Genomic DNA, 19,609 nt, shown 5'->3' with positions numbered 1-19,609 from the left:
CGTATAGTTTGATAATGAGTATTGAATTAAAAGGAACGATGAGCTGAATTAAGCTGAACCGCAAATTTGATATAGTTAAGCTTTTTAATTAATTATTGTTTGAACAATAAACAAAACTGATGACAAGGTATTAGGAGCATTATAGAAAAAAATTTTTCAAAAGACATAGTGTCCCGAACCTTTGGCAACGAACTTCGAATTAAATGCAACAATCAACTAATAAGTTACACCGCAAAATTGTATAGTTAAGCGTTTTAAGACTAAGTAGCTTTACTGATTTGTAGGTGTCTGCTAATCGAGGAAAATGTTCTAACTGGAAAAGTGTTTGGTTCGGTACCCGCTAGTAGAAAACGCGGTAGAGACCGGCAAACTGCTGATGGGCTGAGTGACGGAGACTACTAGACGTGTTCAGGAACGAAAAACATCTTTAAAGGACAACTAAATGAGTTACTAGTAGTTTAGGTTGGAGTGGCGGCGTTATATCCAACGCTCACTTAAGCTCAAATAAGTAAATAAATAAGTAACACTGAATTAGCGTTTGCACATACGTAGGCTAGAGGTTAGCATATGAGCAATGTAAAAGGCACGACTTCCCCATTACCAACCTGACAATTTCATAAACATGGCTAAGTCTCTAATTATGCTAAGTCCCTAATTCTTATAACATCTCGGTAAGGGCGGTAAGAAAAAGGGTTCCGAAGATTTCAGATCGTCTCCTAGCCAAAGATGGACATTGACACACGAGGTGTACACAGTGTACTCTTTATCCGCAGAGCCACAACCTCGACAAAACACATTACAAGGTGGACCCAGTTTCGTGCATGACTTCCTATTACGCAGTGACTCGTCGGCACTGATACCGTAGTTGGCAAATTACGCGTTGGTTAAAGCAGATGTGGCCTAGGTTATTCTAGAAAACTGACAACAGGATGCGTCTACCCAATATTACTTGAAATTCTCAGATATTTTTATTTAATTACTAGTTAAGTGTTGCAAGTGCGACGCCAATATCTGAGAAGTGTAACCGAGAAGTGTTTGTCAGGGAGCAGAGTGCCTACCTTGGTAAGTTCGTCTGCCCTTCAATTACCCGAGATATCCCTTTGTGCAGGAAACCATGTGAGTTGAACATTGACATAACTAGCCATCTCATTAATGTATGCCCGGCATTCTCAAACTATTAGAGATTTGACTGCAGAATAAGTAATAACAAAATAAACAAACTAATTTATATTAAAGTAATTTTATTGAAACGTTCAACGTTCAATTTTAAAAGAAAAGATACTTACTTTCATGCAACAAATTTGTTATAGTTTATTACATAAATAATTTTAAATACTTCTCTGTGATATTATATTTTGGGCATTAGAACTTTTATAATTAACCATATCGATAATAGATGGTTAAACTTAACAAATACTATAATATTCTGTGAAATCCACAAATTCAGATTTTATTATTTTTAATATCCAATTAATATTTTTGCACATTTCTTTTTTTTTTTTTTTTGTTTTAACAATTACAACAATTTCAACAACAAAAGTCAATACTTTATATAGCACGAATAAATAGTAACTGAAGCTTTGCTTTAAATGTAAAATTTAAAATATATTTGCTAATATATCTACGTTAAAAATATTTAATTTCGAAAACAATTCTATCTCGCATTATATCATAGAAATAAATATATATGTAGGAAACATAAATATAACTTAAAATTTAAAATAAATCTAAATAAAAATAAATAAAATTAAACTAAAATACATTATTGTGCAGTTAAAGAGTTATGAAATGAATTTATAACAATTAAAATATTTTTTATTTTTGTTTTAGTTGTTATTTGTTGAATTGCATGAATTCTTTTAACTTAAAATTAGAATATAGTCGAGTTAAAAGTTATTTCAACTCTATATGTTAGATATCTAATTCGAATGCTGAAAACGTAAAAACTCATCAGATGTGCTGTGATAAATGTTTTTTTTTTGTTTATTATAACTGTCCTTGTTGATAAAACTGGCATATATTGCCTCTTTGGGATGCCAATAGCTTTCTTTATTGCTTAAGCAACAGCATCTGTAGCACATTCTTCTTCGACAGTGATGTACATACCCTCTTCCTCGTATGCAGAATCATGCTTAGCTAAGATTCTTAAGAGAGGACGTAATTTAAGCCACCATTGTGCTTTAGGAATACGTTGCCTAAAATTAGAAAAAATCATTATTTAAAAAAAAAGAAACAAAAAAGCATTTCTTATAATTACTCGAAATTAGTTTCAGCAATTAAATCTGCCAATGGAGTGAATCTATATTGACGACGTACAATACCGAGCAGGCAAGCAGAATCGTTAGTTTCACATTTAATTGTACCATCAGGTCTAGTATTCTTTTTGAATTGATCAATTATCCAATCAACACATTTAGCTGCCATTTTTGTGCCCATATTACGATCAAATGGTGTTGGTGAGCCACCTTGTTGCATATGACCTATACAAATATAGAAATTAGTTATTAAAGCTAAACAATTAAAGAAAAATTTTTGAGAGACATACCTAAAATATTCATACGGCAAGAGAATAATCCTTTGCCCTCTTCTGAATATAAGCGGTGTATAAAATCGGTGTTATAATTCTCAGATGCTTTCTCATTGCGCAAGATAAGACCACGTTGTACACCTTCTGCCATTTTTGAGGCCATATGATAAACATCCTGCTGCAAATCTTTAATAGAGAACTTCTCTTCATAAATATAGGCAGCATCAGCACCACCAGCCAAACCAGCTAATGTTGCCAAGTAACCACAATAGCCACCCATAGTTTCAATAACAAAAACGCGACGTTTAGTACCCTGTGCAGATTGACGTATACGATCACAAATTTCAGTGATTTCATTTAAGCCAGTATCACAACCAAGTGAGAACTCAGTGCCAGGAACATTATTCGAAATTGTTGATGGTATAACAACTAATGGTATACAAAACTCTGGATAATTGGCACGTTGATCAGAAATTTGTCCAAGTGCATGATATGATTCAAAGCCACCAATAACAAGCAAACCCTGAATTCTAAATTCTTTAAGACGAGCAGCAATTTGCTTAAATTTGCCTTCTGGGAGTGTACGTTTCGTACCAAGAAAAGCACCACCTTGTCCTACCCAACCAGTTACATCGGACCTAAAATATATTAATATTAATAATAAAAGAAATAATTTATATTAGAGAATAATCTACCAGCCCATTTCTTTAATATTGCCAGCAATTAAACCTTCAATGCCATCATGTATGCCAAATACTGTGTCACCACGATAAATGCAATTACGCACAAAACTACGTACAGCAGCATTCATACCACATGCTGGAGCACCAATATGCATAACGGCAAGACGATAACCTTCCTATATTTCAAATTAATATTAGTTAAAATATGACTAAATTATATATAATAATATAATGAACTTACCACTCCTCTACCTTCAGCATCAAATGATTCCTTTGGTGGCTTCAAACGAGTCAACATTTTGTAAGTTTCCAAATTACGTTCAAAAGAGCGGCCACGCAATTTTACAGCCAATTCCCAATTCTTTTCAGCCATGGCTGCAGCAACAGCTTTTGTACGTTCAACACACTCCATTAGTGGTACACGTACAGCTTGATTACCATCCAACGAAACGACAACTGGTACAGTATCAGGTGTGGCTTCCATAAGCGCTAAAGTAGCTTCAGCACCCATACGACAACCCTAAGATAATTAAAAAACATGTTTAATTAAATATTTTTATTGCTTTTTTTATGTGCATATCTTAGTTTATTTACCAAAACACGATCAAATGCGCTAGGGTTACCACCACGTTGTACATGACCCAAAACAGTGATACGAGTATCTTGTTGTAATCTATCCACCACAACTTTCTTCACATCTTCAGCTGTAATAGGTTTACCTTCACGATCGATAGCACCTTCAGCGACGATAATAATATTTAAGCGTTGACCTGCATTACGCTCCTGTTTATTTTATTTTATAAAGATTAAAAAATGTATTTAATTTTATTAATATATTTATTATTTATTTTTTTTTGTTTATTAATATAAACATATATATGTAACAATTTTAAGCTTCATTATTTCATTTTTTTGCAATACATTTTTTTTAAACATAAATCCTGTGTTATATTCACTATAAGTTTAAAGAATATTTAAAAATCGAAACTTTTTCTATAATAAAATCGGTATTATTAGTACTAACTAATTATGTTAAGTACGAAACCTTGATCAGGGTCTTTTAATCTATATGTGTGATTCACAAGAGTAATTTATATCAATTATCTATATGGTGAAGATATTGTTATGTACGAATTTCTTTAACTTAATACCCTTATTAAATAAAAAAAAACCCATTAAATAATTACGAGTTACTCTTGCATGGTTATTATATATATGTATGTATGTATGTATATAGTTGACTACATTAAAAATAGTGAATTAATTACGAAATGTAATAAATTACTGGACTTTAAATAGAAAGCTAAACTGATAAATACACAATACATAATATAGATAATGATTACTAAAGATATTTTAATTATTATTAATTATTACATATTTGTAAAATGGGTGCACTGGGGAATGGGTATGATATAAAAATTCATTTGTGAATGGATTTGTTTACAATAAGAGCTTAATAATAATAAATGTAAATGAGAGGCATTTAAACTATTTGAAAAAAATTATTGCTCAGTACTAGCTGGCAGCTCTATATGAAACCAGCATTGTATTCAAGATATATTAGATATGGGTTCCGGGTGACTATGAGAGCAAACTGCAATATCAGACTAATTAGCCAGATGGTAAATTAATCTTAAACTAGGCACAGACGAAAGTCCAAAAATTCATTTAAGTGACCAACAGGTCTCGAATAAATAAAGAATCTAGACAAATAAAGCCAAATATAGCCGAAACTCCTAAAGTGAATATCTATAATATTATAACTTGTATAACCGATATCTTACTATTTGGCAAGCATGGCATCAACCTAGAGGTACCCACTCATGAATGCTATAAAAGTTGTGTGAAAGAGTAAGGAGACGAAACAGTAAAATACTTCTTCCGTAGATGCCCAGTTTTGGTTACTAGTAGAGCGGGTATAATTTTAATTAGGAAATTAAATACATTTTGTACTTTATTAGGGTTATTACTTAAAGTTTTATTAGTAAGGACAGTGAAGATACCACAATGGAACCTCAGTGTCTAAGCGAGTTGGTTAACTTGACCGACTGCCAAAATAAAACCTAACCTATAGCTATAGCTATATACGGCATTTCACGGTATTGGTGCTCATAGATCAATATCTCACTACCACAAAGGCATATTATAAAATTTGATCTGTACTCTAACGGTTTTTATTGGAATTGCGGATGAGGAGGAAACTATACACCACCTCATGTAGAAGGTGGTGTTATTTTCTAAGAAAAGTTTAAAATTCTTTGGAGCCCCATTTTACACTGACCGGACAAAACTGTCAGTCTTTAAAATTAAGAACATAGTCAAGATTGAACACTTAGCTGGCTGTGTCCCTTTTACTTTAATGGGAAATAACCACCCGACAATTTCAATGGAAACGTTATATGTTGGACGTTTCGGACTATTACCTTTAAGGTGGTCTGTATCTCAGCCGTAATATTACAACAGGTTAATATTTGTGCTGAAGTGAGCTTTGGTATACAAGTCTACCACTTTGATCTAACATATTCTAACATATGATAAACATAATTTTGTATATATCAATTTATATACTTATCTATCCTACATCAAAGAAATTTGTTTTGTTTTTTCGAAAAAAATTTCATTCAGACTCAACCAGGTTTGACTTCAATAAAATTTTTTTATATAAATTTAATATAATATCCATTCGATATTGGAAATATAAAAAATAATTATAGTGAAATGCAGTAATGGTTTTTCGGGTATTAAAGGATATATCAGTTCGATTGAAAATATGTATTTTAAGCATAAAATTGTATTAGTTTGCCCATATGAATCTCATTTTTAAAACATAGGTATATACCACAACATTTTATTAAAAATATATTTATAATTTCTACAGTTTTTACTCTATTTCGGACTCTATAAATGCTTGCAAAAAATGAAACAACGACTCAAATTTTAAAGTTTCATAAAAAGATGGAGAAATAATAAATTTGCATAAATGAGATTGTGTATCGGTAGAATAATGTAAGCTGAGAGTTTTATGTTAAACCAATTAATGTATGTCTCGTTTAGCAATGATTTTTAACAGAACTAAAAATATAAATAATTACAACTATATGAATGACTTATATGTATATATAGTGTATGATTTTTATACAATGAGTAAGAAATTACAAATGATATATTTATTATTATGTATATACTTTGTATATAAGACCATATGATAAAAATGAAAATATAGAAGCGAAAATATATAATTGAATACAATGAATGACAACAGACAATATATGCTCTGAAAGATGTATGAAATCAATAAATGAATGTTGCTCTATAACTGATTTTCCAGAATACACCTATTGTCAATAAGTCGTTAAAACTTAGCAAATATATATCGTACGATTTTATAGACTTACGATATATTTAAAAATTTTAATAACTTTTGAACTTTTACTATAGAATTACAAAATCAAAAATAAAGTGTTATCATGCATCGAAAAGCTAAAATAATATCAAATGAAATGACTACAACACCATTATGACACCAATTTTTTATATATATATATAAGGAACAAGATAAATCCAAAAATATTTAATTATTAATTATTAAATCGAAATCATATTTACATACAATATTTGCCAATTATGTTAATTGCTTTGAGATCTGATAAAGAGCATTAGAAACCATAAATTTTGTTTTTTTTTTTGTGTTTTGAAATACAAATATAAAGAAAAAAATTAAATATATATAACCCATAAGCTTTAGAACAACTATATTGCTCAATATATGTTAATTAGATTTTCTATATAATTAAATATTTAAATTAACGTTTAAATAAATGCACAATATTAATTATTTTAAAGTAAAGAGAGACTGCATTCTGACCTGCAGTAGTTTTTTGCACAACTTATCGGGCCAATTAATGGCGGCAGGACATTCGGGTATAAACATAAAATCAGCCTCACTGGCTAAAGCTGCTGCAATACCTAAGTAACTAAAATTATAAAAACATTAAATATTTAACATTAAAAACATTTAAGTGGAAAATTAGCACACAGTTGAAGAGTTGCTATGTAGCTAAAGTATATGTACGTTAGATTACCAAATACAAAAAAAAATTTTAGATAAACACTAGATATATAGATAGATTACGAAACGATAGATAGAAAATTAGAAACAAAACAAAAGAATGTTAAAAACGTATACAAATATACACAATACTGGTATATAAAACATATACATATATAGATATTACCTTGGGGTAATTTGGTAAAAGAAATATTTATATATAGGATCCCTATTAACGGCTATATGAAAATCGAAACACTATATCACAATTATACGAAAACACTGTATTACAGAATATTTGTAATCTTTTAATGATCATACAAATGAGTGCGAATAGACGATTTTTGTGTAAACTTGAGTGCGACGAAGATGATTTTTGTGTTCAATGATGATTTCAGCTGAAAAACTGAAAATAATTAAAGTCAGCATATAAAAGCAAATACAATACATTTTAAAAAAGGCAGCCAATGATGTAAAAAAAAAATCTCACTTAATTATAAAATTATATTTTACTATAACCAATTTAAAATAATGAATTTTTTTTTAAATTTTGTGAATTCCGTTTCTTCTTGCCTGACTTAATTGCTGACAAATTCTTTCGGGCCAATCGGTTTTAGGTGGAGCTTCAGGTATAAAAATATAATCAGCTTCACTTGATAAACCAGCTACAAGAGCCAAATAACTGTAAAAAACAAGCATTTTTAATTTAACAATTCAAATCATATATAAAAATTGGCAACTTTAAAACGGGACATATTCCTTTAAGTAAAAAAAATTAAATAAAAAATGTTTTGTTTAAATATTTTTTTTTAAGTTTTTCGTAAATTATACAGAGTAACTTCGACTCATACGACATAATTTTGGAAAATTATACCTCAGTCAAAGAAGCGAGTGAGAACAATCATGTTAGGGAAAGAAGATAGATAGGATACCAAAAAAATGTTCACTTGAAAAAATATTTAGTCAAGATACGATCTAACATCTTAAAAACTTTTCAAGTCAATAACTTAAGTTATACATCAGTTTTTAGTCCATTCTACATACTTTTATATGATGTCTACAATATCGTTCTAATTAAATGGGTTCGAAAGCTAAGCTGACATTATATTGCATTATATTGCATTATAAAAAAATTAGGCAATTTAATATAAAATAATTTATATAAATACAATAATATATATTAAAATAATAAAATATACTCTAATCATTTTTTATACAGTTCTTTTAAAAGTATGATTTTCTATTATTTCAAACTCCATTAGGAGCTTAAGGACTCAACAAAAGTTTTCCAAGAATTTCTATTTCGTGCTATTTATCATAATTCATTAAACGATTTACAAGTTTCATGAAGTATTGTTTTCCTCTAGGTTATTTTAGGTCTGCCTGTATGTCGTATTTTTTGAGAATTCTGGGTTAACGCAGTGTGCGTGATGTCATCATAGAATTTAAGTAATATATATTTTCGTTTTCATATATCATCGTCTATATATATTTGGCCTGTAAGTCTCCAATAGTATGATTAGTTTTCGATTATTTTTGCAAAAGACCTCATTTATCTCAAAACTTTTTATTTTTTGTTCAATTTTCCATATAATAGTAGTAGTTGTAACTTCCTGGGGCCTGCTTAGGAAGTGCCATTGGGAGGTATAAAAAGTTACTTGGGTGTCGCTTGTGAAGTGTGGTTCGAGGGCGTAGACCCAACTGTTCTTGGAGACAATATATAAATTAAATTTGGTGAACAATTTTCACTAAAGAATTTTTCTTCTAGTAAGCATAATTTTCTTGCAATCATCCTTTGAAGCTAAATACCTAATTCTATTTTCTTTAAGCGGTTCGAGTGTTTTCAATTATTTGGAAGTATACGATCCAAATTCTCGAATTCGAATGAAATCGATCTGTTTGAGCACCATAAAACTCAAATACTTTGAAGCACTACTTAACACTAATAAGTTGTAACAAATTAGTGCAATTTTTGTTAAAAAAACTGTTATACATAAGCAGCAGAAAAAAACTTAATTAACCAGAAATTAAAAGAAAAATATAAGCATCACAACAAAAAAGTAGTGGACTAAAAACTGATATATAACCTAAGTTGTTATAATGAAATGCTTTTGAAGGGTTCGAAGACTATTCGTTTTTCAAGGTAGATTTTTTTGGCACTCTATATCTATACCGACAATGCACCTTACCCTTATGTACATTTCTTCCCTCGTTTCTTTAATCCAAGGTTTATACCGTAAGGTATGTATGTAGCTTGAATCGGAAATACTCTGCAGAGAAACTGTTTACTTCTGAAGCCTAGTTTGAAAGAAACACTTGCATACAACAAATATATATATAAAACAAGAGCTAAGTAACTAAATTTAGTTTAAAAACAAACTGGTCTATACCTCAGGGCTACTCATTATCACTACTATGCAGTTTTCATCGTTTAATTGTTCGGAAGTATAACAAATCAAGCACGCTTTCCCTACGTACTGAGAAACTACTCGAACTATAACAACAAAGCCAAATTTTTTCAAAGCAAAGTATACTCTCAATAATTCGAACACTTTTCGAATTATTCGGACTTTGCAGTAGTCGAAACATTTATCGTCACTGTAATCTTTAGATATAAAGCATAGAAAATCCTGCCTCAAAACTTTTTTACTTGATAATAATTTAATTTACTATTTATTTTATAAGTTTATTAATATTTTATCAAATAATTTCCTACTTTAGCTAATAATATAGAGTTATGTTTGTATGTTTTTTCAAAGTTCGTTTGCAAGAATGATAGGTACATATATATATAATATATATACGTACAATATAAACTACCGTTTTTTACATTATCGGTTGATATAAGCAATCTTTGGAACTAATTGTTTATATTATCTAGAGTATAATGAATTACAATATTTTTTTTTGTATACATTTTATCAACGTCATTCATTATGTTTCTTTCAAACTAGGTCATAAAGAATATTACCTGTAAGCAAAATAATATATACTAGCATATATGTTTAATATTCATGGCAAGATGTTTCCATTTTCTGTTTGCTATCGTATTGTGAATTGTGGTGTAATGGAACTGTTAACAGTAAACAGCTATCGCCTTTACTTTCTATCGATCGGTGCGCCTCATTTGATCTACACTGGAAGAACCTAATAATCTACATCTGTTTTTATTGTTAAGTATCTCTTTTTTTATTGTGAAGTATCTCTTTTTTATTGCAAAGTATTTTTTTTTTTATTGTAGAGTATCTCAAGTATATATACCATACTTTCTGACATACCAGAGATGTTTGAAAAATCTTCTTTAGAGTGCTGTTTGGAACTTTTAGGATACCTAGTTGCTATCGAATTAGCTAGATTTATTGATGCTTTTAATATTTATTAAAATCTAATAATTTAAATTTTTATATGAATTTAAAACAAATTTCTCTATAAAAAATTCTACAACTTTATCAACATAAATTCTTCTGATAGTTGGTTAAAGCTAATAACTTTTTACAAACTATGACAAATATTTGAGTTTTCAATAAGATACTTTTGCTAAGATGTATAAATATTATAACTATTACGAAAGTATCGAACTTTCAATAAGATATATTTGCTCAGATATATACTTTTGCTAAGAAATAAAGATACTAAATTGTTGAAGACAAAAAATATTTAAGATTTTTGTTGGCATTAGAAAATATTCAAATCATGGAATAAGGCAAAGAAATCAAATGGAAAAAAATTCAACCTTTTCTTTAAAACCTACTAAAGGTAATGAGAAGATACAAAAAACGTTAAGTTTAGATATGGTAAATTGACGATAATATATACATATGGTAAATATTATCTTTCTTCAGATAATATCCTCACTAAATCTAAAATATGAATCTTTAAAATAAAGTATATAGAAACATTTTATGTACTATATTATTTAGTTTGAGTTAAATTCTGTATTTTGTATCCTTGCACCTATAAATTTTTTATTTATCTATATAAGATAAAAAAATCTGTAAAAATAAAATATTTTTGTTTAAGCACTCATAGTTGGACTTTAAAAAACTAAATAATAGCAATATTTTTTTCATTTTTTAGTATACATATAAGTACAGAAACAATTACTTTCATAACATAAAAAAATTATTATAAACAAATTTGTTGGTTTGTTTAGAAATAATGTATATATGTACACTTGGTCAACATATTGAAACATGCCTTATTCACCTAACAATTACATACATTTAATATACACATATTATCGTATAAACTTATGTTTAGGTAATGCTTTTCATAGAAAATAAATTAATTATTTCTAAGCCTGGATATACAACTTAAATGAAATCTAGCCAATGGTTATGAGACTATAGTTTGAAAAAAAAAAACAAATAAATTAGCTAAATAAAATAGACTTTAAAGGAAACTAGCACTCATTAGGCAATTTTATGCTTAGGTGCGTGAATCATTTGGATTATTTAAAAATTAAATAAAATTTTGAGAGCTGAAATGAAACAAATATGAAAACTTGTGGCGTAGTAGTGCCAAAAATGTTTGAGAACATATCGAGAACAATTGTCACAAAGAATAGATACAACAAATTCTTGCCTGTATTAATTTATTGCATAGCTTTTCTGGCCAATCGAGTGGTGGAGGTGCTTCAGGGCAAAATACATAGTCAGCTTCGGAAACGATACCGGTGACTACAGGCAAGTAACTGCAGATAAATTATGAAAATAAACGCAGTGATAGTGAAACATTATGATAACCAAAAATTCTCATATTCAATTAATTTCAAAATATAAATTTTCATTTTAGCCAATTTTTAAAGGTGAATATCACAATGAATGGCGAATTCATATTTGTGTAGCTTTTAAAACTACACAATTTTACTTTAAGAGTAAAATACCACATTATATTACCACTTTAATACATGAATCCGCCACTAATTTATAAAACTAATACATTTTTTTCACAATTTTGAACCTTATTAATTCATAATCTTACCCACAATGACGACCCATCACTTCCATAATAAATGTACGTTGATGAGAATAAGCAGTACTAACAATAGCATCAATAGCTTCAATAATACGATGCAAAGCTGAATCAGTACCAATAGTCATATCAGTACCACAAAAATCATTATCGATTGAACCAACCTATTAAGTAAATACAATTTTAGTATTTATTTTAATTATATATTATAAGATAACGTAAATACCATGCCAACAATATGCAAAACATCGAATTTGTGCCTTTGCTCTTGAGTTATTTTTCCCGTTTGTAGAAGTTCATCTAACAAAGAGGACCATTCCTGACGAAACAGATTAGCACCAGTAAGTGAGCCATCACCACCAATCACAACTAAATTGGAAATTCCTCTTTGAATAAGATTGCAAGCTGCCTTTAGACGGCCAGCACGTTCACGGAAATCGGCACAACGTGCAGAACCAATAACAGTACCACCACGATGAATAATTGAAGACACGGATGCCCAATTAGCTTCAACAATATTGTCTCCACCATCGACCATGCCTTGATAACCTTCTCGTATGAAGTAAGCCTGGAAATTAAAAGAATTAAAATTATTCATTATTATCATTAACTATAATATAAAACTGGTTTATTATATTAACAAATTAATGTAAATTAGCTTACATTTATAAAACAAATTTATAGGCATTTATTGAACAATTCAAAAAAGATGAAGTCAAGTTACTTTATATAAACAGATAAAGTCAAATGCTAAGAAACCGGAATAAAACTATTTTAAAAAAAAGTAACTTAGCGTTTAGGTACCACATAAACTGATTCGAAAATATATAATGGACCCAATTCTACACCAATGCAACCAATTAAAACTCATTGAAACTAGAGTTAACCAACAAAGTTGAGTACCTAATCAAATAAACTAGCATTATAGGCTAATTGAAGATATGCACTTAAAGTAAGTTGAAGTTTGTTGCAGTGGAGGGAGAAACGATTCCTCCTCAATTAGCTAATAAAACCGTTTTAAATCCACAATACCTTGTAATAGTGGGTAGAAGGTCGAACTAGAACTAGCCAGAAGCATTTATAGAGATGGGAATCTGACCAATGCTAATACTGGAGATATCGCTGAGTGTGTTAAAAAAGGGACCCGTAAAAAAACTATTTAATTATGTCCTCAACATATTCGAAATTGAAAATAAAAGTTTATAACAAATACCTCGTGTTTTGTTTAAGAAAAAATAAAACACGTTCAAAGTTCATAAAACGTTTCATTATTTAAATAATAAACAAACAATGCTAGTAAAATAACAATTAATTATTCACTCTTATGATAATTTGTCATAAATTGCATTTTTTTTACTTATATAGATTTTAATCCATATAACGACAAGAAAACGATATACAATAAAAAAAAATATATTAACAATACATTTACGTTTCAACCGAATTTGTGTATTTATAGAAATTTTAATTTAAAATAAATGAGAATTATAATTTAAATAAATAACTATTAAACTTGGTATAACTATCTATAACTATTTTATAGAAATTCTATGTTATAAGAATCATAATTTATTTGCAACAAAGATGCGTTAAAGATGTGTATAAATTAAATCTAAATTAATTATTTAAATAATATTTTCAACAATTTTAATTTAATTTACTTTAAATTGAAAGTATTGTGTACAGAAATAAATACATGTAGGTATATAATATGTAAGCTATATTGAAAATATAGTCAAATAATAGCCAAAAATGTAAATAATTTTCATATTAACAAACACTAACTGTTAATTATAGTTAATAAATAGTTAAATATAAACAAATGAAACAGTAAAGATCGATGCGGTAAGTTTTAAGTGAACACTTTTTATTCGGTTTGTTCTTTAGATTCTAAATAAAATATTAAAGAATTTCTACTCTATTAATGTATTATTCGGTTTGTTCTTTACATTCTAATTAAAATATTAAAGAATTTCTACTCTATTAATGTATTGTTCGATTTGTTCTTTAGATTCTAATTAAAATATTAAAGAATTTCTACTCTATTAATGTAGTCACTATATGTAACTTCGATGTTAACAGTACTTTTGCAACTAAATGTCTCAAACATAGAAAAAAGCCACATTAAGATAGACAATTCTTCTATGTTTCGAATTCTTCCAATGTTAAAGTTTCCCTCCATATTTTCTTGCAAGCATAATAATAAGGAGATTTATAGTAAATAAAATTATACACCTTATATTTTTTATAATTTAATTAAATTTTGAAAGTTTAAAAACCTCAATATTTTATTTAATAAATGTCTAAATACTTTTATCGAATCAATAATCGTTCTCTGATAGCAGAATATTTGGCAGCATAGTGCCAGAATGTTAGACACATGTTGCTAGACATTTGGTGATATTTCACATGTTAAAAAAAGTTCAATTAAATGCAAAAACAAATTATTTTTAAATATTTTTTTTTAATATTTTATATTTTTTAGCTTACGCTTTTTAAAGAAGTTGTATAAAGAAGTTGTAGTATAGTATAAAACTTCAAAAAAATGCTTTATAAATCTTTCATATATATATTTAAACATATAGAGTTCATTAAAATTCAAATAATATATAATGTATTTATATTATATAAATAAATTATGAAATTGCCTTAATAAATTGTACTTTATATAAATTATATAAATTATAAATTGTATAAATAAAAATTATAAATAAATTGTTAAAAAATGATGTAAATAAAATTTATATTTATTTAATAAACATATATATTTATTTATATATATATATTAATTTATATATTTATTTAATAAATATATTATTGATATCGATAATTTCCTACTATAATATAATATATCAATGCAAAATTGTTAATTTTATAACAAATATTATAAAATAATAGTATACAAATTTTATAACATATTATATATGTAATAATATTTATGTATGTATAACATATTATATATATATATATATATATATATATACCATATATTATTTTAAACCGCACTTTGTTAGGTGCTTCTGTGCATACATCGTTCCATGTGTAGTGCGCTTCTGTCATTCTCTTTGTCTTTCTCCAAGTTAAAGCGGGTACACCAGGGCATCTGCTACTTTGTGAAAGCTTGTGGTGGAATATATTTATTTGGTCGTCGGATAGTATCCAATTCCTATATAATTCCATTTTCGCATTTTTATTTCGGTTACAGTAGCTTTCTGATTTGTTTGGAGAAAAACTTATGCATTTGATATGTGGTTAGGCCACCATATTTCTAGGATTTTTCGCAGGCCTTTATTTACTAATCTTTGTATATATATGTACATATATATAAATCTAATACAAACCTATATACAAACTTAAATATATTAACATGATATCAAATTTTAATTGCTTTTGCCTCAATTTATATAAAAGCAGATGTCGCCTGCCAATAAAAAAGTAATAAAAAATAAACTATACAAACTAAATAAAAATTAAGCACATAAATACAATAAATAATAAAAAAATATATATTGGTTAAATTAATACAAATAAAGAAACCGAAAACTAAACTATAAAAAGGCATTGTCCAATGATTTTTTTTATATATTGTTTACTAATTGTATTTAATTACAAATTCGTCGCAAAAAATAAAAAAAATACGATAACATTTTTCGACCAGTTTTAATGGACATACGAGTAAAATAGATTCAAAGTAAAAATGTATGAGTAATGTTATAAAGAGGAAATGATTAACTAATTTAAATATTTATATATGTATAATGATAAATAAATATGTATATATTTATTATGAATTTTATATTAAAAGATAAAATAATAGAATAGAATAACGTATATGTATATATGCCATGATAAATATGATTTATTAATACCAATTCATTGAATAATTTTTAACACCAATGCATTTGAATAATTTCACTTCTAAGATAATTAATTTATTATTGCAAAATGTATTAATGATTATTTTACATAAAAGCATTATGTATATATTTGTTGTTAGTTATTATATAAGAATTCTTAATATATGTTCTATTATACCTTCAATATAATAAATATAATTATATAAATAAATATAAATATATAATATAAATATTATTATAATTGTTAAGTACATAATTATAAAAAAATTTTGTTAATGTTTAATTCCTGATACTAAAAATATATTAAAAATTAATCTAAAAAATTTAAAAATTATTTAAGGAGTTTTGAAATATTTAATTATATTCAAAGACCACATATATTCATTCAATTTAAAAACAAGTTATCTTGTTGCCATTTAGACATTAAGATTAACTTAATTCAATTAATTTATTTAAATTAAATTTAAATTTGTTTCAAAATTTTATTTTATTTTCTATTTATTTTAAATTTAAATTAACATAATAAATTTAATTTTTAAACTGAATTATGAAAAAAGAAATATAATTTAAATTTATAATAAATTTAATCTAATATAATAAATTGAATTTTCAAAGTTATCTTTAGAAATATAATTTAATTTAATTATTATATTTAATTTAATATAATACGTTTAATTTTAAGTCTAATGACGAAGGACATATAATGCAATTTATTTTAAATTAATTAAACTAAATTTTATTTAAATTAAATAGTTTTATTTTATTTAAATTGTTTTAACTTAATTTTATTTAAATTAATTAAAATTTATTGAATTCAAATTGTTTTAATTTAATTTATTTTAAATTAATTAAATTTTGTTAATTCAAATTGTTTTAATTTAATTTGAAAAAATATTTTAATTGTTTTAATTTAGTAATAATTTTTAAGCTTCATATTTTAGCCTAGTAACAAAATAACAAAATACATTGTAAAACCGGTTTCAACCATTTAGAATGTAATTTTGCTGTTCCATGGCCTTTCTTAATAAAATGGACTATCATTTTAAACAATTACAAAGCCTACTTAAATAATTGATTTATTGCTAATAAAAATATTTTTAAAATATACTTTTTATGGATATATAACATCACAATGGGATTTATAATTAAAAAAAACCCCTATGACTAAATAAATAGACCTCTTAGTTTTCTGATAAAATGAATCGTTTTTATATACAAAAGAAAACTTGTTTTATTGAGAAAAAGGAAAAAAATAAAAAGTATTTTTCCAGGGATGTGACAAGTCTTCTTCATTATACCAGTCAGAAAGTTACTTATCACGTCTTTCTAGAATGTGTGCCTCAACTCTAGGTATTTGCATAACATTGACTTATTACTGCGTCCAACTGAGGTGACTATAATTTTTCACATTTATGCGTGTTATATTCGAATTGCCATTCAAATACCCAATTTTGTTTCCTTTTTTCCCATATATATTACCAGTCAGTTCTTTTTTCCAATCCGAACTCAAGTTAATGTCTTGTCTATTTATTTTTAGAACATTGTAAGAACAATAACGACGACGTAAGAAAGAGAAATTTCACTTTTATATAGAAGACAATATAAAATATATTTAACCAAACGTCAGAGAACTCAGCAGTAGCTTCTCGCACTTGTGCAAATATATCTCTTGCTTCAATAATACAACCTTTATGGACAAGCACTGCACCAACAATGCCATAAGTTGCCCATATATTCCGAGGATCGTTACGTAGAACTTGCTTATATATGAACAAAGCTTTTTCCTGATGCTTTCTTTCTTATATCTTTGTCTTTTATAGATTGATCACATACCGAATACATTTTTAATATTAAACAATCTCTTCTCGTCTCACACTACCATCACCTACCCGTATTCTAATTCATCACCAAAAAAATGTCTCTACCTTGATACTGGTTAACTTCAATTTAAATTCCACCCGTACCCAATCCCTTCTTACTCCTAAGCAAATTCCCTCATTTTAACACTACCATCACCTACCCACATCCTAACCCATGTGTGCATCGTTGTAATTTATTTCTTGTTACTTGCTTGATAGATCTCTGTGGGTTACAACAACAACAACATGGTTAGGTTATAGCCAATAAACCGAATGATCCACCACTTAGGCCTATTGTCCGCTTGTGTTAATAATATATGAAACTATGATGTAATTTAAAAAGAAATTGTAATAATACATATTTACATCATGAAATTATTCATGAGTTCATATACCGATAAAATAGGGAACCGATAAGAATAATTTCTATGCTAGCACCTGATAATAAGTCGTTAAGGTGTAATAGATTTATTATCGAAAAGAGATATTATTATGGTAAGTATACCATATATGTGTATATTAGCTAATAATAAATTTTTTTTTAGCTAAAAATATGAGAGTTGTATAAAAATTATTTAATATTTTTATTATCAATTAATTGATACAACAACCACTCAAAAGTGAGAATAACAATAAAATTCTATAAACAATGTAATTTGACTTGCACTTGAACCTATTAAACAGATTATTGAAATAAAATTTATATCGATTTTAATTAAACAATCTGCTGTAAGCGCCTTATCATCTCAATTACACCGAATAAACAATTTCACTTTCTTGGGCGGCCGCAACAAAGCAAGCCCCGCATACCGATTATATGCCTGATATACATTTGTGTGAAGTATGTGTGCACATAGTAGAAGCATGGTGTGTATACATACATATTTTATTAATTACACGATAAGAGTGAAGAAATGCTTTCATTCGTTTAAGAAACTAAAATGTGTACCACTAAAATAAACTCAATGTCACGGTTCGTTAAAAATAAATCATTTAAAAAACTTTATCAAAAAACAAATAAAATTCTTCAAGTACCAAAAAAGAAAAGAAAAAATGAAAAAAAACTTGTAGCACTTATATTTTAAATTATATAAAAATTCATTAATTTTATTAAAATATAATATATACATATATGCAATAAGCAATAAAACTTACCTTGCATCCTAGATAAATGGCCATACGTACACAGGCACGTACGGCGGCATTCATACCCTGTGAATCACCACCACTGGTGAAAACGGCAAGTCCTTTGTCCTTATGAGACCCGCGCTCAATAAAACGTTGCTTCAATTCAGTCGGCATTTTTATAAAGCACTTTCTACACTTTTATACAGTAATAGCAATAATGCTTAATAATGAATAAATAGATTTAAAATATTTTAAACAAGACTCCGTTATAACGTATTGAGTATTTAACACACACTTCTCACACTGCTCGCTACCAACAAACAAAGCAAATGTTTGTTGCGTACTGATCGCAAGAGATTTTTCAGTTATGACAGTAACTGGATATATGTGTACGCACCCAACTGCTGGAGTTTTTATTTTAATGAAAAACTCTTGCAATTTTTCTCAAATTTTGCGAAATTTAATTTGGAAGAACTCTACTCACTGTGTGTCTGTACTCGCCAAGGTGACACACTTTGACGTTTCAAGGT

The 19,609-nt window shown here is 27.4% G+C and overlaps 1 protein-coding gene across 3 annotated transcripts; it reads right to left on the bottom strand.

Annotated features, from left to right (window-relative positions):
- Nucleotides 1-1,286: 1,286 nt before the first annotated feature.
- LOC119684776 (ATP-dependent 6-phosphofructokinase) lies at nt 1,287-19,609 on the bottom strand. Of its 3 annotated transcripts, none has more exons than XM_038098895.1 (10): nt 19,107-19,609; nt 12,462-12,803; nt 12,245-12,399; nt 11,846-11,954; nt 3,805-3,993; nt 3,452-3,730; nt 3,223-3,386; nt 2,546-3,165; nt 2,258-2,480; nt 1,287-2,195 (listed from the first exon to the last, which is right to left on the bottom strand). In XM_038098895.1, exons 1-10 carry the CDS (start codon nt 19,251-19,253, stop codon nt 2,057-2,059), a joined length of 2,367 nt encoding a protein of 788 aa, XP_037954823.1. In that variant the 5' UTR covers nt 19,254-19,609; the 3' UTR covers nt 1,287-2,056. The 3 variants fall into 3 exon arrangements, with proteins under 3 accessions (XP_037954823.1, XP_037954821.1, XP_037954822.1); XM_038098893.1 differs by lacking the exon at nt 11,846-11,954 and adding an exon at nt 7,835-7,943; XM_038098894.1 differs by lacking the exon at nt 11,846-11,954 and adding an exon at nt 7,079-7,187.

This window comes from Teleopsis dalmanni, chromosome 2 (genome assembly GCF_002237135.1).
Source record: "Teleopsis dalmanni isolate 2A chromosome 2, ASM223713v2, whole genome shotgun sequence".
NCBI lineage: Eukaryota > Metazoa > Arthropoda > Insecta > Diptera > Diopsidae > Teleopsis > Teleopsis dalmanni.
The sequence above is the reverse complement of the archived record's forward strand: the minus strand, read 5'-3'. Positions and strand labels throughout refer to the sequence as shown.

What these genes read in the sequence shown, in the direction of transcription:
- LOC119684776 (XM_038098895.1), bottom strand. Translation starts at nt 19,253, where the DNA reads ATGCCGACTGAATTGAAGCAACGTTTTATTGAGCGCGGGTCTCATAAG. An exon ending in TTTTGCATATTGTTGGCATG is followed by an intron (nt 12,400 to 12,461) that starts GTATTTACGTTA and finishes TTTACTTAATAG; the next exon opens with GTTGGTTCAATCGATAATGA. An exon ending in GTGATGGGTCGTCATTGTGG is followed by an intron (nt 11,955 to 12,244) that starts GTAAGATTATGA and finishes ATTTATCTGCAG; the next exon opens with TTACTTGCCTGTAGTCACCG.